Below are 19,275 nucleotides of genomic sequence, written 5' to 3'. Positions count from 1 at the left end.
TGGAACAGCTGCCTTCCTTGCGGCAATAACTTCAACAAGAAGGGTCAGCGAGTTAAGGACACCTTGTTGTGACTCTACATTCCTCTGCTTTCATGCTTTGACTTCAGACATTAACTTTCTTCCTAAAGTTGTATCTGAGTTCCACATCCAATCAGAACTGTTTCTCCCAGCGTTTTTCTCTAATCCCACTATGGACAAAGAGCATAGGTGGCATTCACTGGATGTTCAGCAAGCCCTCCTCTTTTACTAAACAGAACGTGTACATTCCATAGCAGTCCCACCTGTTTGTCACCTAGGCTGAGCATAACCGGGGCTCTAGACTGCCTAGGCAGAGACTATCAAACTCTGTTACCTCCTAGCTAAATGCCTGCTCCCAGGACCTCTAAGAGCACAACCTACTAGAGCTTTGGCCACATCTGCAGCATTCCTGAAAGGGGTATCACTCCACAATATCTTTAAGGCTGCTACATGGGCCTCACTGAACACATTTATTAAACTCTATGCATTGGATGTTTGGGAACACCAAAAAGCTGGGGTTGGAACTGCAGTTCCTCCGACCGTTTGTACCTGACTCCTGCCAGCACCTTCCACCAGGTAGGACTTGCTTGCTAATCTCACAAGGGTGTGAAGCACAGAGTTCACAAAGAAGACAAACAAGTTGTTTATCTGTAACTGGTGATCTTTGAGGGCCATCTGTGCATTCACACTACCTGCCAATCCTTCCTTTCTGCTGTCAGCCTAGTTGCTATCTATTCTTGGGGTGTTCGTGGTCAGGAGGAAACTGGCAGGATCTTAGTGCCCCCTCACGGGCATGCACAGTGGAGTTCATGAGCATGCCCGGGGGTTGGGCATGAAAATCCTTGGTTTGGAGCTTGCAATCCTCGTCTGAGCTGGCACAGGCACTGTCTGATCCCAAGAACATGAATGCACAGATGACCATTCGAAGATCATCAGTTATAAGTAAGCAGCTTGTTTTTCAGTACTCTGGAAAGGAAGAGAATAAAATTATATTACAGTTTGTTGCTTTCCAAAGTTTTGTGTTACCATTTTTTAGCCACGGTAAATAAGATGGGCAAGGAACAGAGACACTTCCTGGAGATGAATAAGGCCAGCAAACAAATTGATCAAAAGTCCCATTGCAATATAGTCCTGCAATAGAAAAAGAGAAATACAGAATTTTAAACTTTTGCTAACTGTTCCACTGTAATCGATAACCCTAGAATGGTCAAAATACGAAATCGTACATGCTGCCATTTCTTCTGTGATAGATAATCCAGCAGATTTGGTTTCAGTTAATAACTGCAGTGAAATTTACAACCTGATCACATGGCATTTGATGCCAGCAGTGAACAGGCATACCCTATATGAAGCATATAAATAGCCATTTCTGTACCATGCCAAAAAACAATGACTTATACCAGCATTTCAGAGAAGGGGATTTTTAAGACTTGAGAGTTCCAATTTAAATGGAACGTATCCATATCTCACAACTAATAGACTAGATCCAGTGAGCATTTCCATTCAGTTTTGCCATTACTACATTCCCCATCCTACATGATAGAGCTGCCAACCTCCCAAGTGGAGGTTCTTCCAGAATTATGTCTGATACCCAGACCAGAGAGATTAATTCCGCTGAAGAAAATGGCTGCTTTGGAAGGTATGTCAAGTCTGCAGATTCAATGATGAGTCGATGTAGATCCAAAGACTATATTTTATTGATACTGGTACTTTCTGGCACAGGCCAAGTCTTGAAAAGACTAAAGTCCATACATTAGATACATTCAATATAAGGTACACTTCAAAAGGATTCCTACGGGGAGGGGAATGCTCAAAGGGACATTCACACAAAGATGTAAAAAATACATTCTCATGTTGATTAGAGGTCCATTTGGCCTTGGTACTCACAGGCTTCCTCCACTCCCCCAAGCCTGAGCTGAGAAGGCACAGATAACACTTTTCACACATTACCATTTCAGAGCAGGAAGAGGCCTCTAGCGGGAGGGGGATAGGAGCATTCGGTTCGACTTTGGTTCTACCCAGCATGCTCTCTGCTTGAGCCAGAGTTATAGACAGACTTGACAAGGTAGACTCTATAGCAATATATCCCTACTGAGCTCTCTCCCAAGACTGCATGCATTTATGCAGGAATTTCCCCAACCAGTGTTGCAACCCTACTATGTTGCTTTTTTCCCATACAGTTCTCATGATTTCCAGCACAGCTTTTTTTTACAGTAATGGGGACCTTCCTTCCTTTTTAAGCAGCAGAAAAGCAGACTAGATCCAACACAATATTCTCACAAACTCAGACCAAACAAACAGACTGAACAAATGTGGAAGTTAACATAATGACTGAAATGATCTACCAAAGCAAGTACAACATAGAGGAATGCACCAGCTGATCAACATCTTAACCATACTGCATGTTGTCTCACCACATATCAACAGGAAACAACAAAGAGAAGTGAGAGAAAATGAATCAAGATGTTCCCAAGGCAACAAAAGGTTAGACAAAAAGTTAAAAATGAGTAACAATTGTCTGCATTCAAATAACTCTCAGCGATTATCATCTTGGTTACGCCACATACCAACGGGAAAGAAACCAAGATGTGTGAGAAAAAATGAATCAAGAACTTCTCAAGAGGGAAAAGGGTTAATCAAATGGCTCAGAAACAATAGTAATAACAATCTGCATTTATATAAAGAATAATGTATATAATAGCTAGAAACATGTTACTATCACCCCATAATACAAGTTGGAGAGTAATGCATTCAAACAACAGAGCTCAGGAAAAAAATGTGGGGGAAGGAACAAGAGGATTTTAGCTCTTCACACTCCACACTCCATTGCCTATTAAAAAGCAGACCTCCAATCCTCAGTTCATTTATAAAAAACTGGGCATGTGCATAAACGCATGTGGACCTCACACTATAATGTCCAGTTTGCTTCTAAATGTGAAGAAGATTCAGGAAACAGGAAAACGAAGGGGAAGGGACCCCCAGAGACAGGTGCTTATACAAAAGAGAAGTGTTGGCAAATAGAATAGGAATCTTGGAAGATGGATGAGTGGCAGAGGCTGGAAGTAGGGTTGCCAATCCCCAGGTGGGGGCAGGGGATCCCCGGTTTGGAGGCCCTCCCCCCACTTCAGGGTTGTCAGAAAGCAGGGGGAGGGGAGGGAAATCTCGGCTGGGAACTCTGTTATTCCCTATGGAGATTTATTTTGGAGAGCCAGTTTGGTGTAGTGGTTAAGTGTGCGAACTCTTATCTGGGAGAACCGAGTTTGATTCCCCACTCCTCCACTTACACCTGCTAGCATGGCCTTGGGTCAGCCATAGCTCTGGCAGAGGTTGTCCTTGAAAGGGCAGCTGCTGTGAGAGCCCTCTCCAGCCCCACCCACCTCACAGGGTGTCTGTTGTGGGTGGGGGAAGGTAAAGGAGATTGTGAGCCGCTCTGAGACTCTTCGGAGTGGAGGGCGGGATATAAATCCAATATCTTCTTCTTCTTCTTCTTCTTCCCATAGAAAATCATGGAGAATTGATCCACAGGTATCTGGGGCTCTGGGGGGGGGCTGTTTTGGGGGGTAGAGGCACCAAATTTTCAGTATAGAATCTAGTGCCTCTCCCCAAAATACCCACCAAGTTTCAAAAAGATTGGACCAGGGGGTCTAATTCTATGAGCCCCAAAAGAAGATGCCCCTATCCTTCATTATTTCCTATGGAAGGAAGGAATTGAAAAGGTGTGTGGTCCCTTTAAACGTGATGGCCAGAACTCCCTTTGGAGTTCAATTATGCTTGTCACAGCCTTGATCTTGGCTCCACCCCTAATGTCTCCTGGCTCCACTACCAAAGTCTCCTGGCTCGACCCCCAAAGTCCCCAGATATTTTTTGAATTGGACTTGGCAACCCCAGCTGGAAGCCCAAATCTTATCAAGATGAATAAAAGAGAGTTCAATGGATAATGGATATTGGAGAAAAATCTCACACAAGTCTATGGTACAGAGTGGCCTGTGCTAGTAAACTGAAAGGAAAGGAAGCTGAACTGACAGTGGGGCTAAAGGAAATGGGACGAGAAGGCCATGGACTGAAAAACAGATTTGAAGGAATGATGAGTGGAAGACATATCGAAGGACAAATAGAAAACTGGACTAGGGGAAAAGTTCACATAGGCGTTATTGTGGAAGAAAAGGTGTGAAAAATCAAGGAGCTTTGGAGACTGGGAAATTATGGAGTGGTGCAGAGATTCTAGGAAAACTTCACGTTCATCAGTCTAATCAGAGAAATACCAGTAATACCAGTAATAAGCAGGCCTTAGATTCAGGGGGAGCTCACACATCTCCTGAACCTTTCTGAGAGTTCTACCTCCTTGTCCATTGAATACTATGTGCAGCTGCATAACAATCCCTGGATGAGCTCCACCACCTATTTTTCTACAAAATGACCCCTGGTAATAAGTATCTTCAATAAATAATTATGCACATGAGTTGATTTGGAATTGAGAGAAGGCTTGCAATTCAAACCATTTGTCATATCAGAAAAGCCACCTTGTATTATCAATTATTACTGAGACTCTGTAAGACCCGTAACCCTGTCAGGATTTGTCCCACTCCCATTTAAAATGATTCAGCCTATGGGGGAACACAGGACATTAAGACTGCTGGCAAAAAAGCCTAAACACCTCATCAACGTCAAGGTCACACTAATTTGCAGAGACTTTATTGACAGGAACATGGCAGAAATCAGAACCTGTAGATATGCTGTTTATCATGGCTAAGGATCTGCTCTGTGATTAAAAACTGTTAAAGGCTCTTAATCTGGGCTAATGGGTTTTTACAAATGTATCCTGAAGTGCCAGATAAATGTGAAAGTGCCAAGTAGATACGGTATGTTAGCCCCTAAATTAACATATGCCTTGGCTTGGATCGTTTGTTCGATATTTCAGTCAACAATTTCTCTGAACTGGTGTTAGTGCAATGTCAGAAGATATGGTTTGAGGGAAATAGAAGTAGAGCTAAAGAAATAATTTCTCAAATGACCAAATTCTAGAATTTGTGTATTTGATTGCAATGTCCATTGATTGAGGGTAGAGCTACTTATAAATTTAATGTGCAACCTCTGACCAAAATGGCAGCATTAGGGCAATTTACCCATGTCCTAATTGCACAGTATTGTTCGTTTCCTCTCCACTGCCTTTCAAAATGGCCGGCTGTTGTGGAAAATGTGCAACCCCATTACACCTGAACATAGATTAGTGGCTGTAGACATCATGGCAATTGAAGAAGGGTGGATTCAATGTGTTGTGCCTATTTTTGGTGGTGACCACCATGTGTTTAATGTAGTTCTATTCTGAGACCTTTCAAACAAAAATTAATTTTAGCAAAGGGGTCAGGGGGCTGGCCTTACAATGGCTTTCCTCCTTCCTCAAAGGTCGGGGACAAAGGGTGGCAATCGGGGGTGAGCTTTCCCGGAGGCGCACACTAGATTGTGGGGTGCCTCAGGGAGCAGTTCTCTCCCCAATGTTATTTAACATCTACATGCGCCCCCTTGCCCAGATTGCCCGGAGTTTTGGACTGGGTTGTCATCAATATGCGGATGACACCCAGCTCTATCTGCTAATGGATGACTGGCCTGACTGCGTCCCAGTGAATTTAGACCGGGCACTGCAGGCCGTGGCAACTTGGCTTAGGCTGAGTGGGTTGAAGCTGAACCCGACGAAGACAGAGGTCCTTTGCGTGGGGCGCGGCGCTCTGGGAAGGGAAATACCTCTCCCGGTTTTTGACGGTGCGCCGCTGAAAGCGGCGGGCCGGGTCAAGAGCCTGGGAGTCCTACTGGAGCCTTCACTATCAATGGAGGCCCAGGTAGCGGCCACTGCCAAGTCGGCATTTTTCCACCTGAAGCGGGCAAGGCAGCTGGCTCCTTTCCTGGAGCGCCAGGACCTGGCAACAGTGATCCATGCGACGGTCACCTCAAGACTAGATTACTGCAATACCCTCTACATGGGGCTGCCTCTGTGTCGAACCCGGAAGCTGCAGCTAGTGCAGAACGCAGCGGCCAGGCTGTTATTAGGACTCCCGAAATGGGAGCATATACAGCCGGGGCTGCGTGAACTGCACTGGCTGCCAGTTACATACCGGGTCCGATACAAAGTGCTGGTTATTACCTTTAAAGCCCTATATGGCCGGGGACCTGCCTACCTGAGGGACCGTCTCTCCCCATATGAGCCTCAAAGAGCACTGAGGTCAGCAGGGAAGAACATGCTGACTATCCCTGGGCCAAAGGAGGCAAAATTACAGAGTGCACAGGCACGGGCCTTCTCTGTTATAGCCCCGTGCCTTTGGAATCAACTTCCGGAGGAAGTACGGGCCCTGCAGAATTTGGACCAATTCCGCAGGGCCTGTAAAACCATTCTTTTCAAGCAGGCTTTTGTAGACGTTGATAGGATGGCTATTTAATCCACCAACGATTTATCTAGTGACCCCTGCCATAATATAAGTACAGAATAACATCAGGAAGATCACCGCCGCTTAAACTATGGAACGACCCAGACAGTTGGAACTGGTTTTTAGATCGTTGTTTTAAATCAATGTATAATTTAAATGTTGTTTTAAATCACCTTATATTGTATATTGTATAATTTTATTGAACTGTTGTTAGCCGCCCTGAGCCTGCCTAGGCGGGGAGGGTGGGATATAAATAAAATTTATTATTATTATTATTGTTGTTGTTATTATTATTATTATTAAACTGGGTTCAGGTAGCCAGCTCAAGGCTGTCTCAGCCTTCCATCCTTCCAAGGTTGGTAAAATGATTACCCAACTTGCTGGGGGGGAAAGTGTAGAGGACTGGGGAAAGCAATGGCAAACCACCCAGCAAAAAGTCTGCCATGAAAACGTTGTGATGCGACATCACCCCAGAGTTGGAAACGACTGGTGCTTGCGCAGGGGACTACCTTTACCTTTTTAATTAATCAAATCATTTGAAATGGAAACTACTAAAAGTTATATTGATGGAATTAAGCCCGTGGGGGATTTATTTATTTATTTTAAATTATATTCCTTTACTACAAACTGGGATTGTAAATCTGGATTAACCAAAATTGGCCATCATAACAAATTATAATTTCAAGTCAGGATCAATCTTGGCTTTGTGTATGAGGGACAAGTTCTGCATGAAGACTTTTGTTTTGTTTTGTGTACCCTTACTTACTCCCATCCTCCCTGTTCATGTGTGTTTTATGTGTCTATATTTTTATGTGTTCATATTATGATTTATTTGTTTTAAATGTTTTATATATACAGGGCTGCCATACATCATAGAATCCTAGAGTTGGAAGGGACCTCCAGGGTCATCTCGTCCAACCCCCTGCACAATGCAGGAAACTCACAAACACCTCCCCCTAAATTCACAGGATCTTCATTGCTATAAGATGGCCATCTAGCCTCTGTTGAAAAACCTCCAAGGAAAGAGAGCCCACCACCTCCTGAAGAAGCCAGCATTTCTGGTAATACAACCCTCCACGATCCCTGGTCAAACTGACCTGGAGAAAATTACTTCCTGACCCCAAAGTAGCAATCAGCATTTCCCTGGGCATGTAAGAAAAGACCATAAGAACTGAGCACTGATGCAACCCTTGCTGCCCTCCCTTTAATGATCTGCCTAAGTTCACAGAGTCAGCATTGTTGTCAGATGGCCATCTAGCCTCTGTTTAAAGCCTCCAAAGAAGGAGTATCCACTACTTCCCAAGGAAGACTGTTCCACTGAGGAACTGCTCTAACGGTCAGGAAGTTCTTCCTAATGTTGAGCCAGAAACTCTTTTAATTTCAACCCATTGGTTTTGGTCCTGCCTTCTGGGTCACAGAAAACACCATCCTCTATATGATAGCCCTTCAAGTACTTGAAGATGAAATCCCTGGACAAAGATTCCATCTGCCACCACACCAATGCATGCCCATATGACCCCAATCCAAACCAAATATTGTAACAAAACAAATTACTTGTCTGGCTATTAGCATGCATCTATAATAACTGAAGTGTCACAGGCCACCCAGCTGCTGCCACCACCTCCTCCTCCTTGGAATCTGAAGAACTGAGCCCCACACCAATGAAACCCCTGCCTGAGCAGGCGGATCTGGCAGCAGACCCAACAGGGGAAGCAAGAACATTTTCATATCACAGCTGAGCTGCCTAATCTTCCAGGAGAAGAAAAAGATGCCAGCCTGTCCTGAGCCAGCAGTGCAGAGAGAAAGAAGAGAGAGCTTGGTGGTGCAGGAGAGATGAAGGAGCGCCTTCTTGGCTTCACAGCAACATTCAGTGTTAGTTCTTGGAGTGGAGTCCTTGCACAAACAGGACTGACAGGCCGAGAGGAAAAAAGTAAAAGACCAACAACTGTAGGAAGATGAATGCAACTGTAAGGAGTGACTCCTGGCCCTCAGGGGATGAGCCAGCAAAAGGAAACCTAGCAGCAAAAGGTGCAGATAAAAGGAACAAGCAGAGCAGGGCTTGGTATGGAAGCAACCTTGCTTGGTCACCCCTTTGTATGCTGTTTAGCAGAGCTCTCCCTTGACCCTGCTGTCTTGTACCTTGTCTCTGGTAATTTGTGCTTGCTCCTGGAGCCTGGGATCCAGACCCATGTATCCTATACCTTTTCCCAAGCCTTGGACCCCTGGACTCTTGATCCTCCTACTAGGGTTGCCAATTCCCAGGTGGGGGCAGGGGATCCCCCAGTTTGGAGGCCCTCCCCCCGCTTCAGGGTCATCAGAAAGCGGGGGGAGGGGAGGGAAATGTCTGCTGGGAACTCTGTTATTCCCTATGGAGATTTATTCCCATAGAAAATCATGGAGAATTAATCCGTGTGCATCTGGGGCTCTGGGGGGAGCTATTTTTTGAGGTAGATGCACCAAATTTTTAGTACAGCATCTAGTGCCTCTCCCCAAAATATCCCCCAAGTTTCAAAATGATTGGACCAGGGGGTCCAATTCTATGAACCCCAAAAGAAGGTGCCCCTATCCTTCATTATTTCCAATGGAAGGAAGTCATTGAAAAGGTGTGCTGTCCCTTTAAACGTGATGGCCAGAACTCCCTTTGGAGTTCAATTATGCTTGTCACAGCCTTGATCTTGGCTCCACCCCTAATGTCTCCTGGCTCCACCCCCAAAGTCCCCAGATATTTCTTAAATTGGACTTGGCAACCCTACCTCCTCCCCTGAGCCATGGATTGGGCTTTTGTATACGATTCTGGACTGGTTTGTCAGCTCCTGCGCATTTCTGTACTTGTTGTCATTGTATTTGTGTATTCTAGAAACCCCAGGTAGAGCCAGTGCCAGGCTTAGACCTGAATGTGACATAAAGGGTCCATGTGTCCACCTGTCCATTTGTGGCAGGCTTAACTCATCAGAAAATATAACTAGGAATCTCAAAAATGGCTCCAGGATGATCATGGGAGTTCCAGGGCCAGGTTATCTCCACACCCCCATGTTATTTGCAATGGAAGCGAAGGTTGTATAGTGGTTAAAGTAGCAGACTACGATCTGGGAATCCCCACTCTGCCATGTATGCTTGCTGAATGACCTTGGGCCCGTCGCACCCTCTCAGCCTAGCCTACCTCACAGGGTTATTACGAAGGTAAAACAAATGAAAGGATAATGATGTAAGCTGCTCTGGGTACCCCATGGGGATAAAGGTGGGATATAAAGTAAAAAAGTAAATAAATTCTAACTTCTTTTCCTCATTTGTTACTACTGGGGCAAATTAGCATTTGTTATAATTCATCTTAAGGGTGGAAAGGATAAGCATCCTTTTATTACTTTGAAAGATTATGGGGAAATATTAACTCATTCCTCCTGTCCATAATATTAACAGAAGTTTGATCCTGTACTACAAAACATTCTAAACTGACAATCAGAATGGGAGCCGGCATTAAGACTGACAAATGGGAAGGGGGAAAAAATTAGAAGTGGGGATACATGAATGGCAGATGAGGAAAGGAAGAGAGCAAAGCGAAGGAGGTGATGTGGAAAAGAGTTAGAGTTATGGAAAAAATTCGGCCCATTCCCAGCCACGCCGCAACAGCGGCTGTAGGCTAGGGGCCGCGGTTGCCTCCTTGTTGGAGGAGGAGACTGTTGGCTTCCCGGGCATCTGGGGCTTTCAGGCGGGCAGAGCGTCGGGACTATAAGAGTCCCAGCCACGCAACTGTTCTGTGGCTCTTGGCCCACCCACCCGCCCTGCAGCAGTACAGGTTTAACCGGTTGCCTTATTAGGGGCCAGGTAGGAATTTTTTCACGCTCACCAGCTTGGCTGGTGGTGAGGTGTTTTTTGCCTACTTTGTACTGCTTGTTAGAGAGGAACAGTTAGTAGTAGTTGGTTAAGTGTTGGCAGAATGAGCAAGGGGTTACGGAAGCCCAGGTGAGCACCCAGGGCACCGCACCAGTTGAGTGCAAGCGATCGGCAGGAGCGGCGGATGGGCTCCACGGCTCAATGTTGCAGAATGCCGATTGTGTGATCCCTCCCCACAAGACTGGCTCTTCCTGGGTGATTATGCCAGTGTAGGGTAGGATGATCTTGCCTGGCCAGCCTGCTATGAGCCAAATCTGTGGCTCATGTCAGGGGCAGGGTGGCTCACTCACACCTGGACAAGGAAGGGTCATGGGATGACCCCGGGGCTTGTCCGGCTTCTGGTAACTCTTGCCGTGCTAGTTACAGTATGGTTCTCTCTCTCTCTCTCTCTCTCTCTCTCTCTCGGCTTGACTTCGCGAACGAAGATTTAAGAAGGGTGCAGTAGTCCACGTCTGCTGCAGGCTCGCTGGTGGCTGACAAGACCAATGCGGGACAGGCCCATTTTACCAAACATACGTTGTCAGTCTCTTCATTCTAACTTGGGGGGCAACAGTGAAAGTTTTTTTTTTGAAAAATGCTACCATACACTAACAAGGCTGCACTTTGGCAAGATCCAGCTGTACAGGAGCTGAGTGTAACAAAAGAAAAAAAGGAAACCATAGATCTTGTTAGGATGCTACTTCCTCGCATCAACTATAGCTTGTCCTAGCTGGTTTTCCCTTGCTCCAGGGCTGGCTTGGCTGATAGATTTAGCAGAATCTGATCAGCAAAATGTTTTCCTCAGCCTCGTGGTAAATTTTGCAGAAAGGCCCAGCTTTTTGCCTTCCTTGCACACTTACTGGTGGCAAGAACTGCATTCAATTTTTTTAAAATGCTATTAGCAGCCCTGTATATATTAAATCTATGTAAAATGCTTTTTAATCTTTGAAATGCTTTGATTTTTGCTGTCTTTGGGACTCTGAGCTGGGTGGAAAGATAACACGGAAATGTTTTAAGGTAATAAATACATTTTAATGTTGTGATTTTTTTGTAGGCTTATATACTTTTGTATTTAATATTTTTGTAATGATAAGCCACCTCAGGGGCCTTGTGAAAGGCTGAATAGTGGGGTATAAAGATAGTGGTGTGAACCCAATAATTTTGTTTGCAGAACTTCTCTTTTGACCTTAATTTCTCCTTCTGACTCCCATAAAAATCATTCATAGAGTTGTAAGACTAATGTGGAGGCACAGCTGCACTGTTGGGGGGTGGGGCTGGAGTGAGGAAAGAATGAGGTAAAATTGTTCTTTTGCTGAGGAAAGGGGCTAATTTCATCCCCTTATCCTTTCTTACTCCAGCCCACTGACCTGGCAATTCCTATGTGCAGATCCCTCAATACTAGGAATGCTCTTTCAGGGGTCAAAAGGAGCTGCAAGAAAGGCTAGAAAAACAGGAAGGCTTTTGTGCCTTCTGTGCGCAGATGGTTGGCCACATGCCATAGGAAACAGTAAAAAAATAACTAGAAAGCTGAAATCATTCAGGTCAATGGATTATGTATGATACACAGAGAATAACTTGACTTCAGTCTATGTTATGTCCATCCATTTTTGCTTCAAAACTCGATGGGATTCTAAAACATGAATTATAAAAACAAAAACTTCACTCACTGTGAAAGTACTCATTACCTCTGGCTAGTCTACACATAATGCCATACAATAATAATTATTATTACTCTGAAAGGCAGAAGATCACCAGTGTGTGTGAATATTTTATTAGTTTTTTGACCCAGGGACTGCATCTAGTCCCTTCTAAAAGCAAGGCATATTTCCACCACTAAGCTATAGTAACATCACAGATTAAATCTAGAGATGTACTCTATGTACTCATAAAATGCTTATTTGTACCTTGGTTACTCTTTTCTTACCTGTATTTACTTTAGATGCCTGCAATTTTTTCAAGCATGCTTCTTTATAGGAATGCCAGTTAAGTGTTAATGTGTCAAGAGAGCCTTTGACCTGCAGGCAAAAAAAACACATAATAATTAAAGGAATATGAAATGATATGGTTCCACAAAGTATGTTAAAGGAACGAGACCAGCACTTCATAGTAGAACCTGGCAATGGCCTATCCAGTTTCCTTTTGAGGAGCTGAAAGCCAGTGAGTTACTGTTGGGTCTGGTTTAGGATGGCGGAACTGGTCAAGCAGCCGTCCTTACCTTCACGCAGCAGAGTGCTCTTTCTGAGCTTCAGCACGGCAGTGTAGCCTAGTCTAATGGTCACCACACTATCTCACAAATTGCACAGAGAGCCTTTGCTTTAAGTTAAGAAACCAATACTGGTGGATTTATTTAAAGAAACATAACATATAAGCAGGGTAGAAAAAGCCCAGCGGGAATTCATTTGCATTTTAGGCCACACCCTGTGATGTCACCACTGATTCACATAGGGCTTTTTTTGTAGAAAAAGCCCAGTGGGAATTCATTTGCATTTTAGGCCACACTCCCTAATGCCCAGCCAGCCGGAACTGCGTTCCTGTGTGTTCCTGCTAGGGTTGCCAAGTCCAATTCAAGAAATATCTGGGGAGTTTGGGGGTGGAGCCAGGAGACATTGGGGGCGGAGCTAGGAGCAAGGGTGTGACAAGCATAATTAAACTTCAAGGGAGTTCTGGCCATCACATTTAAAGGGACCACACATCTTTTAAATGCCTTCCCTCCATAGGAAATAATGAAAGATAGGGGCACCTTCTTTTGGGGCTCATAGAATTGGACCGCCTGGTCCAATCTTTTTGAAACTTAGGGAGTATTTTGGGGAGAGGTACTGGATGCTATGCTGCAAATCTGGTGCCTCAACCTCAAAAAACAGCCCCCCCAGAGCCCCAGATACCCGCGGATCAATTCTCCATTATTTCCTATGAGAATAAGTCTCCATAGAGAATCATAGAGTTCCCTCCCCTCCCCCCGTTTTCTCTCTCTCACTCACACACCCGCTTCACTGTCTCTGGTGCAAGTGGGTGGTCTGAAGCAGTAGAACAAAGCAGGAGTATCTGGTGCCTCCACAACCAGGTCTGGAAAGTACAGGGGCTACGCTGCTTTTTACACACACCCTCACTTGTCCGAAAGGAAAGCCAAACAAACAGAGGGGCTGCACTCTCACGAGGTCTGCTGTTATTGACCCTTCCCCATGAAGTACTTCCTGCTCCAATTTAAAGGCACACACACATTTTAAAACTGGATCTGTTTGCAGGTCCTGCCCAAGATCTAGAGGTACAGGGTGGCTGTGGGGGAGGAGCTTCCCCCACCGGGCAGCTGGCTGGGGGCAGGGGGGGGAGCCTGTAAAACCAGGGAATCCCCTGCTGGGACCTGGGGATTGGGAAGCCTAGTTCCTGCCCCAAAAAAGCCTTGCATATAAGTGTAGTGGAGACAAAGAGTGACTATTCTAGCTAACTATGGATGGCTTTGGATTGATAGTAGGCCATCTGCTTAGTTCAGATCAAGAGGAGAGACACCATGCTGTTCCTCCTTGTGCATGCAGGGAAGAAGAAGGAAGAGGAGGAGATCACATTCTACCGGTTAGAGAAGGTGAGTGACAGCAGAGCAGACAAGAAGGAGACTGATATTGTCCTAGCTATCTAGCTTGCTCTATGGTGTTTGTAGTCTTGGAGGGCTGAGCAAGAAACATCACCAGTGTTCTCTTACAATTACAACCCTAGTTATCCACCAAAGCAATGGTGTTGTGAAAATATATATTCCTGCCAAGTTAAATTTCCCTCAAGGAAGTAAATAGGACACTTTAATTGCCAGTTATGGAATTTTTTGTGTTACCTCCATACATCCACATTCAGACGTTATGACAGGTCAGTGAAATGGTTGACTTTTCACATCAGACATGAAATGAAATGTTTCTGTATGACAAACGGACAGCACAAGTGGAGAAGACCAACTTAAATAAGAGGGTGTCTGCATCAACTAATATATAACAACATCCTCCCACACCCCTTAACCCCTCAAAATGACATGCTGCCAATATTCAAGACCAGGCAGGTAGACGCAAGTTCTTTCACACCCACCCACACATTTCTTCCTCTTTCCCCTGACATTTAATGTATTATTAGTAAAAAATCTACCCTTCCTTCTTGGGTCTTGGTGATGCATGCCTCACGCCAGGACATTGTAGTTAAAGAAAATCTAGCTGCTTCTATGTAGACAGCAATGGATTGCTGCCATTCAGGATACTGTGAAAGTCTCAGAAGGATAATTTAAAAAAAAAAAAATTCTGAACTATAACAAAAGTAAAAATCAACTTTGAACAGATAATTCACTAATCGCAAGAAAAATCTGACAGGAATGAGGAGACTCTACTTGTAGTGGGAAAACTGGGCAATTGAACCAAAATAATACCAATCGCACCTGAATACTCAGCTCCCTTCCATCCTTTAGAGCAGGAGTGTCCAACCTTTTGGCTTCCTTGGGCCACATTGGAGGAAGAAGAATTGTTTTGGGCTGCACATAAAATACACAAACACTAACAATAGCTGATGAGCTAAAAAAGGTCCATGCATAATGGACCACCACATAGATCACCACATAGAAGCAGAAGGGGGGGATCAGTAAAAAAATAAACCATCCCATCCCTCCCAGCAACACAGGGCCTTAATGTCCTTTCTGCTTCCAAGTCCTGCTGCAGATGGCCCAGAGCTGAAACAGGAACCAGGCCAGGCAATGCACTAAGCCAGGAATAGGATCGGGAAAGGTCTAGCCTGGGGTAGGCAGCAGCCAGCAGCAGACCACCAGGCTACCTCAGTCACCCACCCCAACAATAAAAGGAGAAAAAAGCATAACATCAGAAAATGTGCCAATATGGTGCCTGCCAGAAGCAAACAAGAACCAGGCCAGCCTGCAGCAAGCCCCACCACAAGCCCAGACAACTATAGTGATCTCTACAACAACTTCCACAAGAAACCCCCACCCCCACTCTTGCTCTCTTACATGGAGTCCAGAGAGGCTAGCAGGCTGCACACAGAACAGGAGCACTGAAAATGTGGAACAGGCTCTGCTGGCCGGCGAATAAGAGAGGCTCAACCGGGTTGCAATGCTCTCACTACTGCTTGTAGAATGTTTGTATCTGGTGGGCCTCTATGTCAGTGTTGTGTAGAGCCCGCCTACTCTTAAAACTGCCCAATTGAGAGCCTGATCCACTATGACAGCACTTTACACTGGCAAATGGGGATAGATCCAGGAGGAAAATGGTGGGGTCACCTACTCTGCAGATGGCCCAGAGCTGAAGCAGGAACCAGGCCACATAGGCCCCACAAGGCCCAGACCAGACTACACAAGGGGGGGGGGGGGGGGAATTAGTAAAAAAAATCATCCCATCTCTCCCAGAAACCTAAGTGGGAGATCCAGAGGGGCCACAGCAGAAAGAAGGAAGAGCTGGAGAGTGCCCAGGAGCAATGGACGAGCACTCACACACACATGCTCTGAGTCAGCTGTGGCGCCCTCTCTGGTGGTAGGGGGGAAAAGCAAGCAGGAGGAAAAAGCAACCAGATGTAGCCTTAGTCCCAGGATCTGCTGCCGCTGCAGCACACAGTTCCAGGTGATGTTGCACAACCGAAGTTATTGTGACCAAATAACTAAGAATGTCTTGAAACAAAATCATACAAATATGTCCAATAGAAGACTAGATAGCAATAACAATTCCCCCAAAAATTCACAGTTCCATCCAAGGAGTCCCAGTGAACAGGGAGTCGACTTCATTATTCCTGCTTTGAAGCCTCTTCTAGCACAGGGGGCTCCGACCACATCTCTCAACCAAAGGCAAAAGCTCAGAAAAAATATCAAAATGTTTCTGATGCATCAATAAGTTGCAAAAAGTTGTAAAACCCACAAGATTCCTTTTTACTGCTTCCAAAGACTGCACGTAGAATTCCCAATGGACAAATGAGACAGAAAGTCTCCGGTGAGATTTCAAAATGGCACTAAACTCCAAAAATACATTTAGTTATTTGGTCACTATAACTTCGGTTGTGCTGTCTTTATCCTACAAGTGACCTCTCTCCCTTTACCAATCCCCAGGTGGGGGCAGGGGATCCCCCGGGTTGGAGGCCCTCCCCCCACTTCAGTGTCATCAGAAAGCAGGGGGGAGGGAGGGAAATGTCTGCTGGGCACTCCATTATTCCCTATGGAGACTGATTTCCATAAAGGATGTGGCGGAACTGGCCCGATTCTGCCTTCAGACCTGGTCCCGCCAACTCCCTATTGAGTCGCCAACTCCTGGAGGGAGCTATTTCTCCTCCTTCCACTTGGGCTCGCTGCCACCACCTGCTCAGTCTAGGGGTTCAGATTGAGAGGAACAGGACTCCCAATCCCCCTCTCCAGCTATGAGGCCAGGCCTCAAGGCCCTCTGCCACCCAGTACTTGGGTGTCACAGAGACCACAGCACTTCTTCGGGGAACCCCTGGAGGATTGGCACCTTATCCAACTGCATGCCTTCCCCCTTCCCCGGGGCCCCCTTCTTAAAGCAGCGTGGTCTAAAGCAGTTGGGGATCTATGTGGTACAGAGTTTGACTGCCAGCATTCAAAACAGCAAAAATATTTAATTAAAAGAGAAAAAGAAAAGAAAAGAAGAACAAAACAAAAACAGTTGCATGTAAAAGATTAGCACAGCACAGCACCCGCACAGCAAACAGCATGACAAAGAAAAGGTGGTTATAAACGCATCCTACTGTCCCTAGTCTAAACTTGCCCTGCTTTGTGGATGACTTACTTGGTCTGACTGCCTGGGGGCCTCCTTTTCCTGAGTAGGCCTATCCCACAGTCAGGAGCCCCCATGCTCACAACCTCCTCCTTTGAGCGCCAGCTGAGGACTGCCTTTCTTCCTGGTTAACTCAAATGCAAAGGACAAAAGAACTTCCTGCCGCTCTAGGAGGCTTTTCCCCTAGAGTTGCTGGTTTGGCTCTGGAAGGGAGGGGGGGTGGGAGGGAGGCTAGGCCAAAGCCTGCTTAGCAGTTTCATGTTCCCTCCCAACTAAGATGGCGTTTCTCCACACGTCCCCCTCCTTAAATTCTGAGCCGGAGGGGTTGCCTCCTACAGAGGTGACCCCATAGCAGAATCCAACCAAACAAGGAGAAACCCGTTAACCCAAACAGAACATTTACCAAGATTAGGAATTTTCCCAACAATACACAAAGTCCAACACCCTAGGTGTCCATGTCCTTTCTGGACAAAAAGTCGCATTGCTGCATTCGGAAGGAATGTCCAGTCTTTAAGATGTACTCCTCCATCTCCCAGGACCACCTCTGGAGTTTGGTGCTCTCCCTCAGTTGCTGCTGTTGCTGGGGTGAGTGGTCCATCAAAGGAGGAAATTCCTGGCCCCACTTATGAGGTTGGAAACTGCCCAGTTCCCACACAGTTGCTTCTTCTTTATCCCTCATTGGTAGAATGTTCCCTCTGTCCACTCTGACCTCCCAGAAAACCACCTCGGGGGCTCCAAACAATTGCTGTCCCAGCTTCTTTTTGTCTCCTTCCTTCCTACCTATATGCAACACCATGGACCTCGCAGAGAATGGCTGTGGTATATTCACCTGCACCACTTTAACTGCCTTTCCCGTCTTCTCCATAGCCACCACATAAGTAGCATCGTCCAGGTCATCCACAATCATATGGGGTCCCTCCCCTTCCACTTTCCGTTCACCAGTATGAAGTGGCAGGAAAACCATCACCCTAGCCCATGTCTCAGCTTCTGAGAACTCCACTTTCTGGTCCCTTGCCACCTCACACAGTGGTTCCAGCCTAGGGTCACTTTGAACCTCAGACAGGACCATTCCTGGCTCCCCCAGACTTTCTATCATCTGTGCCTTCAAGCTACCCCTAGTCCCACTGTTTCCAGAATCCTCAGCAAGAGTTTGGCTTGGGTTCTCAGTCCCCTCGGTTGGTTTTTCAGCACTACCCAACTGACCCCCCTCCCGCCTGGAAGGTCCCACAGCTTCCCAGGACTCCTGTCTGCCCTGCTTCAAGACAACCTGTTCTGAGAGAGTCTCGGAAGATCCCACTTCCTGATCCACAGCTACTTGGTGAACCGGTTCCAACCTAAGGTCACTCAGGACCCCCTTCTGGAACCACTCCCATTCCCCCAAGCCTTCAGCTATGTGCTCCTCTGAGCCCACATTAGCCTTGCTGCTCTCAGAACCTCCTGTGAAATCTCCACTCTCCTCCTCTGTCTCTTCAGCATGCACATCCTTTACGCTAAACAGGTTCCTTTCCTCGCTAGGAACATCTACAGCCTCTTGCTGCACTTGGGGAAAGCTACACCCCTCTTTCCCTTGGGAACACCCTACTCCAGGGCTTGAGACAGGCTGGTCCTCCCCCTCCTGGGTGACTGACCTCTCTTCGTCCTCAGTAACCTGGGCTATTTCCCGCTCCCTGGTTGGTGGTGAGGTGGCTTCCCTAAAGTTGCCTTCCTCCTCCCACTTTCCTCTGAGGGTTTGGCTGCGGGTTACAGCATTGATAGAGTACTGGCCAACCAATAAATCCCGGCCCAATAACACTGGAACTGTCTGTTCCTTCATTACCCCACATTCAGAATAAGAACATAAGAACATAAGAGAAGCCATGTTAGATCAGGCCAATGGCCCATCCAGTCCAACACTCTGTGTCACACAGCGGCCAAATATATATATATATATATATATATATATATATATATATATATATATATATATATATATATATATATATATATATATATACACACACACACACACACACACACATAAACACTGTGGCTAATAGCCACTGATGGACCTCTGCTCCATATTTTTATCTAACCCCCTCTTGAAGGTGGCCATGCTTGTGGCTGCCACCACCTCCTGTGGCAGTGAATTCCACATGTTAATCACCCTTTGGGTGAAGAAGTACTTCCTTTTATCCGTTTTAACCTGTCTGCTCAGCAATTTCATCGAATGCCCACGAGTTCTC

At 45.9% G+C, this 19,275-nt stretch overlaps 1 protein-coding gene across 1 annotated transcript in view; it reads right to left on the bottom strand.

Moving 5' to 3' along the window:
• Positions 1 to 19,275, bottom strand: part of GLP2R (glucagon like peptide 2 receptor) — a 98,358-nt gene that overhangs the window by 54,581 nt on the left and 24,502 nt on the right. The window contains exons 3-4 of the mRNA XM_060252111.1: positions 12,229 to 12,319; positions 1,045 to 1,149 (exon numbers count right to left, since the gene is read on the bottom strand). Coding sequence (XP_060108094.1) covers positions 1,045 to 1,149; positions 12,229 to 12,319 — 196 coding nt within the window. The remainder of the gene's footprint in view (positions 1 to 1,044; positions 1,150 to 12,228; positions 12,320 to 19,275) is intronic.

This window comes from Heteronotia binoei, chromosome 13, assembly GCF_032191835.1.
Source record: "Heteronotia binoei isolate CCM8104 ecotype False Entrance Well chromosome 13, APGP_CSIRO_Hbin_v1, whole genome shotgun sequence".
Lineage (NCBI taxonomy): Eukaryota > Metazoa > Chordata > Lepidosauria > Squamata > Gekkonidae > Heteronotia > Heteronotia binoei.
This window is presented reverse-complemented; position numbering and strand designations above follow the sequence as displayed.